The sequence below is a fragment of the Brassica napus genome, chromosome A7 (assembly GCF_020379485.1).
Source record: "Brassica napus cultivar Da-Ae chromosome A7, Da-Ae, whole genome shotgun sequence".
Classification (NCBI taxonomy): Eukaryota; Viridiplantae; Streptophyta; class Magnoliopsida; order Brassicales; family Brassicaceae; genus Brassica; species Brassica napus.
Genome location: NC_063440.1, coordinates 7443359 through 7451354, shown reverse-complemented (window position 1 = coordinate 7451354; position 7996 = coordinate 7443359). Strand labels below are relative to the sequence as shown.

The window sequence follows — 7996 nt, the reverse complement described above, 5'->3', positions numbered from 1 at the left end:
TTTGATGTCACCAAGTACAACCCAGTTTTCCTAGATAAGTTTGTTACAGTGCAGTTTACTCTGGGGATATTTGTATTTTGTTAGTTTTTGTAGGCATAACACATTTCAGTATTTAGAAAAACGTGTTTTGATTACACCTTTTTGTTGTTAAGAAGATTATAGTTCACTAGAATCAGATATTATATATATATATATATATATATATATATATATGTGTGTGTGTGTGTGAGAGAGAGAGAGAGAGAGAGAGAGAGAGAGAGAGAGAGGTTGTTAGGATGAATGCTCATAAAAAATCTCAACAATAATAACACACTCATACCAGTTTTAACGCAGCAATTAAATTATTATTAAAAAAATATGAACTTGTGAACTGAATTTAAAAGAATAAATTTATAAATAAACATATATAAGTTCTCATATACATGTACTTATGCAAATTTGTATATCAGTTATACTTGGTGTTGACAAAAAAAAAATCAGTTATACTTGGTATATATCATATAAGAGAAATATGGATCAATGCAAAGGAATATCATGTTAAATTTACCCTCCACCTCGGCATCGGTGAATTTTTGAGCAACCACGCGTGTATTTGTTGGCAGGGACAGGAGGTCCATCGTGAGGAGGATGACATCCCGCTGGAGGGTTAGGACCATGGCATGGGTCAAAGATGTGTGGACTTAAATATTTCCTGTCTTTTTTAGCCTCCGATTGCTCCACAATCACAGCGGCACAAATCACCAACATTAATATCACACATGCCTTCATTTTCTCTTCTTAGGAGAAAGTGATATTTTCCCCTGTTGATCTAATTTCTCTTATTGATCTTTCTTCTTTCTGCTTTTTGTGGGAATTAGGTGAAAGCGGGTTTATATACACAAAGAATTAGGGTGTACACTAAATTTAGCCAACCTATGTTTGAAAAATCTCTAATCTAAATTAAAGATGCTAAAACTGAAAATCCAAGGTTTTGTTTGGTTTTGGTTCCTATTTTTAGTAATATGGTAATAATATACATTTTTGGGTTTTGTTCGATAAACAGATTATACATTTTCTTAGATACAAAAACATTTGCAATATCGAAGAGTACAAAAAGATGAGATAGGTGAAATACAAAACCTTTTTATGCCTCAAAAACTACTATAAAACATAAATTCAAGAGTTGTTGGAGGTGGGTTACTCAGACAAAGCCCGTCAATTAAACTGAACTCTGCCACTTAGTCAAAGGACGGTCAAAGATTGTGCCGACTTAGAGACAAAAATAAAGTAATAGGCTATAAAAGAGGAAGACCGGACGTTGGGGATAAACAATCCAACTGATTCCGAGCAGGACGCTGACATTTGATCTTTGCCTGGAGAAATCTCGGCTCAGTACCTAGTTTCAACCTCCGGATAACATGGAAAACTTCCAAAGAGAGATCTGCACATATTAATTTCTAACTACTACGAAGCTATATAAACAATATATAGCCACATAAATAACGTGGCAAATCGTGGCTATAAAAACAGTCACCGAAATGACGTGGCGACGTAATGGCTAAAACTATAGCCACATAAATGAACATGGTAAAATCGTGGCTAGATGTATAGCTACTATTATTCTGTGGCTAAACTGTTCCTATTTTAGCCACATTTATTATGTGGCTAGATCGTAGCTATTTTAGCTATGTCGATTTTCTTGTTGTCGTAGCTATTTCTAAATCATGTCTAAACCGTAGCTAAACCGTGATTTCTTTGATTTAGCCACGATTTTCCTTGCCAGCTTCGTGGCTATATCGAAATTTTCTAGCAGTGAATTTGTTGATCGCTCTTTCATTTTACTGTTCCGGTACTTATTGTATAAGTGAAAAAACTAGACATCCGAGGAAAGTCTCTTTACAACTGGTTAGAAAAGAGTGTTGTTCAAGTACAGTATATCTAAACTCGAGATTAGTAATGGGTGTGGCGCGGATAATAGTAACAATTTTGTATGATTTTTGATATTGTTCTCCAATCCGCTCCACACCTTTTCTATTGGGAGTCTTCAAGAAAATATTTATGCATCGCCACATGTAGTATGTATTATAGTGGCCACGGACCTACGAAAATTAAGTGAAAATAGCCAGACATCTGCTTAAAGTCTCTCTTATAATTGGCTACTCATGCAAGCAAACTAACTCTAGAAAATTTACCCAAAACGTGAGTGCAACGACTGTTCAGAAACTATAAAGCCTATTGTTTTAGTACTCCATATCTTAAATTTAGACTAGTTAAAAAAAAAATTAGACTAGTTTTTGATTTACAGGAGAATGGTTTACTGTAACTCTGTAAGTAACCCGCCGTAACTATTATCATAATTTGTTACGGACCTAAGAAACCATATCCTTTATTTACAATCTGAAATATAGAAATAAAGAAACTATGACTTGAAGGTTGAAAGTTTGAAGAAAATGTTGGAATGCATAGATTTACATCAGATATAGTCTACTCAAGTAACTTTCGGTAAACATAATACAAAGAATCTTTGTAATTATTCCACAAACCACTAACCACGGTTAATACCATTTCAACAAATCCGTCTAAAACTTTCGGCCATTCCTCAAGAAATTGATTAAGCCATGGCATTCCTTTCTCACTCACATTACCGATCGTCAATAAAATCAAATCTGATATTTTCATGGCTCGTCCTTTCGCCAGGTCAAACAATGTAGTAAACATTTCACTGATTACATCAACACCTAGTTTGCATAATTTGAGAAAACAAGACTCGGATGTATCTCTTACCAGCTTGATCAAGGCATAAATGGCTTCCCCTGGAATCTTGAAGGTCTGAAGAAATAGACAGAAGGAACATGCTGCGACGTGGAAGATCACATAAGAAATCGAATTGGACAAGAAAGTTACAGTTGAAAAGATCAAATTTGCTAAAGCAGCTATCATCTTCTTTGATTTTTGTACTCTTTGTTTATTTTGAGAAAAGGGGAAACAAGTAAAAAAAACAACGTGCACCGCTTATGACAATTTATATGTCAATGCTTCGATCCTTAAGACTATGTAAATGGTGACATTCACAATTTTATTAAGGGGTTAGTTTATTTGCTTTTATCAGTAAAACATAATTAGTTAATTGACTTTGAGGCTTTCAAAGACAGACTAATATCACTTTAATAAAATCATAATATACAACAAATATATATATTAAAATAGATTGTCCCTTTGCCATAATATAAATTATAAGTTGTCCCAATGCCATATTTTTTTTTCTGTAAACCCAATTAAACCCCTAATCTAATCTTTTAAACGTTTTTATTAATTTAATTATTAAAAAAAGAATTTTTTTTTGTTAATTTAATTATAAAAAAAAAATTACAAAAGGAGAAATTGACAAAGCCCGACGAGCCCTATTTGTTGTCTCCTCCTTTGGCGATAGAGAGAAAAGACGATTTGAAGTGTTCCAAAAGGCGATCTCGCCGTCGCCGGTGTCCTTCTGGCCGGTAATACTCCGCCGGTGTTCTTCTTCTTCTCAATCGAAATCTCAGAGACCTCGTCTCACTTCGCGACTCGTTCTCAAGTAAGTCGCCGAAGACCACTGAAGCTCGTACCTCGCCGATAACTGAACTCGTGCCTCACCGCTCCACTCTTACTCTCTCAGCCATAGTTTCAAGCAAACCAATCGATTCTCCTCAGATTTGTTTATGAATTTTTGCATGTTTTTGTATCTTTTACTTGAGTCTTTTTAAGAGCGATTTTGACTGTCATAGGTTTCGATTTTTGTTTCTGTGAATTATTTAGGCTTCAATCTTATCAAATTTTCCTACTTTTTCGAGTTTTGGTTAAATTGTTGTTGTGGCAACCGATTTTTTGTAACTGTTGTTTTATCTTGTGACTTGTATTATGATGCATTTGTTTTATGAATATTAACTGTAGTAATTGTGTTTCTTTCATTGTCCATAGGTATGACGATTGATCAGTTGCCTAAATGCTTATTCAAAGAGGGAACTGAAACACAAGTTGAGAAGGCCAACAACAGTTGTCGAACTTCCATACTCCAGAAGGTGGAGAAGTACTGTCCAAATGAGTACAAAGAAGTGTCGGAGGATCCGCTATTTGCTCAGGTTGTGGCCATTTATGTAGACAAGCTTCAGTTTTCGGCAAGAGCGATCAACACCTTCGTTTGTAAGCAGCTTCTGACCGCAAAGCGTTATGAGTTGTGTTTCCATTATGCTAGGAGGCCTCTCAGATTTTCAATGCAAGAATCCTATGCGATAACAGGTCTGAAATACAAAGACGAGCCTGAGTTGGAAATTGATGACTGGGAATATGATCGAGGGTTTTGGAGTAAGTTGCTAAGGAGACAAAAATATTTCGGTTCAGCAAATCAGGAAGGTACATCTGAAGTTGTGTAATACCTGGTCTCGTGTTGATAGGCTGAGTTTTGTGTATTTGTGTGTGATTGTCGGTATTCTTATGGCGAAGGATGAGAAGATGTTGATCCCACACAAGTACATCAAGCTGGTGATGGATTTCGAGAAGATGAGGAAATATCCGTAGGGTCTTCACTCTTTTGATATGCTGGTGAGTTCCACTATCAAAGTTAGGGATAAAGTGAAAACGCAAAAGAGTTATGTCGTAGATGGAGTCTCGTATACACTTCAGATTTGGTTGATGGAGGCTGTTCCAGACATTGGGTTTCTTTTGGGTTAGAAACTGAGAGAAGGCGTAACTACCATGAGGTGCAGGAATTGAAAATGATCTGATAAGCTTTCCTACGAGGATATTATTAGCATAGAGTCTAATTTTGCATCCACCGTAAGTTCTGTTTCCTTTAATTGATGTTATTGATGTCCATATTTCTTAAATTGTTGTGTCTTTAACCTTTTTTTTTAAATTGTATATTTTTTGTAGGGAGATGTGTTTCCATGCATTTTACATCTGGAAATTTCAAAGACGTGATTACGCATTCTGAGTTTGCTCGACCCTCTGAGATGAAGGATGAAAGAGTCGACCTAATCATTGACATGCAGTGCAATAAGTAAGATTGGAGTAAGCATGTTTGGGCTTATAAGGAAACAGTAAAACCATTTCAGTACATTTCTGAGGAAGATGGTTCATATGAAGAAGCGGCTGTAGAGACAAGTGATACTTAAATTAAAGATGAAATAGAAAGCACCTGTGTGTCTCTTGCTAAGAAGAGAAAGAACAGGTTTCAGGATACTGGTGCCGAGTCAAGGAAGAAGAGGTTACTTTGCCAAAGATCAACCGAGAAATATAGAGATCTTGAAGAGGAAATGAAGTCATATATCCAGAGTATGTTTAACTCTTCTTTTACTACCTTGGGGCTCGAGGTACGCGAGTTTATTAAAGACCGCTTTATCAAATTAGAGGAGAAGATCCTTTCATCTCAGACTCAGGGTGGTGCGCCTGCTAATACTCAGACTTGTGGTGCTGATCCGTTTTGGACTGCTGCTACTGCTGCTACTGCTCCGGCTCCTACTGAAGCACCTCCTTCGGTTTCTGCTCGTGCCCTGCTCCTACTTCGGCTTCTACCAAAGCTCCTGCTTCTACTCGTGGATTTGCTCCTTCTCGCAGTGCAGCTTCTGCTCCTTCTCGCAGTCGAGCTTCTGCGACTGCTCACACTGGTGGTCCTGCGAATGCTGCAAAGACAAGGCCTCAGACAAAGGTAAACAAGAAGTAGATCCTTTTTCATGTCTTCAGTTGCTGTTCTATTCTCATGTCTTCGGTTGCTATTATTTTTCCTGTCCGTGGTTGATGTTCTTGCGGTTTGTAATATTATTGTAAGGATGATGTTGTCTTTGCTGTGTGTAATATTTATGTAAGGATGATGTTTTGGATCATGTGTGTAAGTAATATTATTGTAAGGATGGATGTCTTGCTTTGTAAAATATTTCTTTAAAATTTTTTGTGTTTTATAACCAGGATGCAGACTTGTCTGATGTGTTTGGCAGCTTATTTAGCACCTTAGATGTCAATGCAGGGACCCAAGAACATTTACAGAAGACAATAGGAAACCTTACACAATAGTCAAATGTTGACGGTTTTGATCCATCTCAAGACAAGCAGTTCGAAGAACCTTCTACTTTCACTACGCCAATGACTTCTTTTCGGCCAGAGATCTTCAAAACACCATTCTTGACTGATAGTGATGATCTAGAAGTCTGTTGCAAAGCCAAAGACTACAAATTGGTTTTCCTTCCAGAAGACAAATGGGCCAAACTAATTGAATGGACCTTCAATCCCACGTAAGTTATATTTGAATTGTTTTTCTTATTTTTCTCAAATCTACCTCATAAACATCATCACACCAATGCTTTCTCTTTACAAAGTACTTCAGACAGGGCCATCTACATTTGATGCAGAGTTAGCTTCGCGGATAATTTGGCCTAATATATGGTTGAAGAACTTTGTAATTTTAGCTCAGAATTATTTTGCAGATTAAATTTTGTTGTTGGTTCTCATTCCTAAACAAAATTGTATTGTCTATTTCAGGACATGGACGCCATGATGTATTTGTTTCGGGAAAGAACCGCATTGCATCGGTGGAGGCCAGACCGAGTCGCATTTATGAACTGTATGTTCAGTAATCAGATCATCACGGCCTATGGCAAGTTTGATGGAAACAGGAGAGGGTACAAAATCGACGACAATTTTCCCGAGTATGGAAGAGGTGAGCTTCCATATCATGGAAGCACAGGTTCAGTATGGAGCGTTGATGTCGATCGTCTCTACATCCCTATCTGTGTTAACCAAATCCACTGGATCTCTATTTGCGTCAATATTGTGAACCGGACAGTTGATGTCTTCGATTGTGCGGGTAAGAAGAACAACAGGGTCGTGGAAGATTTTGCCGTCCTCATTCCACGAATCGTCAAGGCTGTCCAGTCGCCAGAGAGGAAGAAATATTTCAATGTGAAACAGTATACTGTTTCATATGTCCTCATGCGCGGTCTAAACATGAGTGGTAATGATTGTGGTGCTTATTCGTTGAAGTTCATAGAGTGCCATCTACTTGGCTTAGTTTTCTCTTTGGTGAATGACAAGAACATCAAAGAAGCCCGACACAAGATAGTGTATGATCTTTGGGAAGCAGCAAATGATGCGGTCTTGCAGTTTCGGATGTCCACATTTAAGTCTCCAAAGCGTGCTCCGGTGAAACCTGTTGAACTCGGTTGAGTTTATGATGTTTTTGCTTGACGCTCTTAGATTTCTAGTTTGTTTCATCTTTGGGTTTAAGACATGGTTATTTGATTCTTACATTACTCTTATTGTTATGAAATTATTGCTTTGCTACCATTTTATTGTTTTATGAATTACTTTTAGGAAATAAATCACATAGGGTGGATACCCTAAACCCTAAAATACCCTAAACCCAAATTAGCTATGATTCATACCCTAAAACCTAAATTAACTATGATTCATACCCTAAACCCTATATTAGCTATGATTCATACCCTAAAACCTAAATTAACTATGATTCATACCCTAAACCCTATATTAGCTATGATTCATACCCTAAAACCTAAATTAACTATGATTCATACCCTAAACCCTAAACTAGCTTGGATTCATATCATAAACTTTAAAATAGATAGGGTTCAAATACAATACCCTAAATCATATAAAGAATGAATAAGAATTTTTTGTTTAAAAATTAAGAATTAAGTATAGTAACATGACGATTTTATAGATTATTAAGTTATAGTTATAGAAATTAGTATTTTCAAATTTTGTCTTCATATAGTTCTCAGATGTCGATTTTAGTGTATTAGGGTGTAGTATTTTAGCACCCAATATAAGGGTTATAGAGTATAACCGTTTATGGTTTATACCCACTAGGCCCACCCGAAAGTTCTTAAAACCCGACCCTAAACCCGGATCCACACACCCCCAAGCACGTGATTTTCTTTTCATTTGTCGAAACTTAAGAAAATAAAGTTGAGAGAAAAGGGGATTAGGTTTCTTTGTCTGTGAATCCTGTGAATCTCGAAACAAAATCACA

At 36.6% G+C, this 7996-nt stretch overlaps 1 protein-coding gene across 1 annotated transcript; it reads right to left on the bottom strand.

The window, feature by feature from the left end:
* Nucleotides 1-322: 322 nt before the first annotated feature.
* LOC106405237 (protein RALF-like 26) lies at nucleotides 323-861 on the bottom strand. Its single transcript, XM_013845815.3, has one exon. It carries the CDS (start codon nucleotides 766-768, stop codon nucleotides 544-546), a length of 225 nt encoding a protein of 74 aa, XP_013701269.1. The 5' UTR covers nucleotides 769-861; the 3' UTR covers nucleotides 323-543.
* Between the last annotated feature and the right edge of the window lie 7135 nt (nucleotides 862-7996).

Excerpts from the sequence above, each read along its gene's own strand:
- LOC106405237 (XM_013845815.3), bottom strand. The coding sequence starts at position 768 with ATGAAGGCATGTGTGATATTAATGTTGGTGATTTGTGCCGCTGTGATT.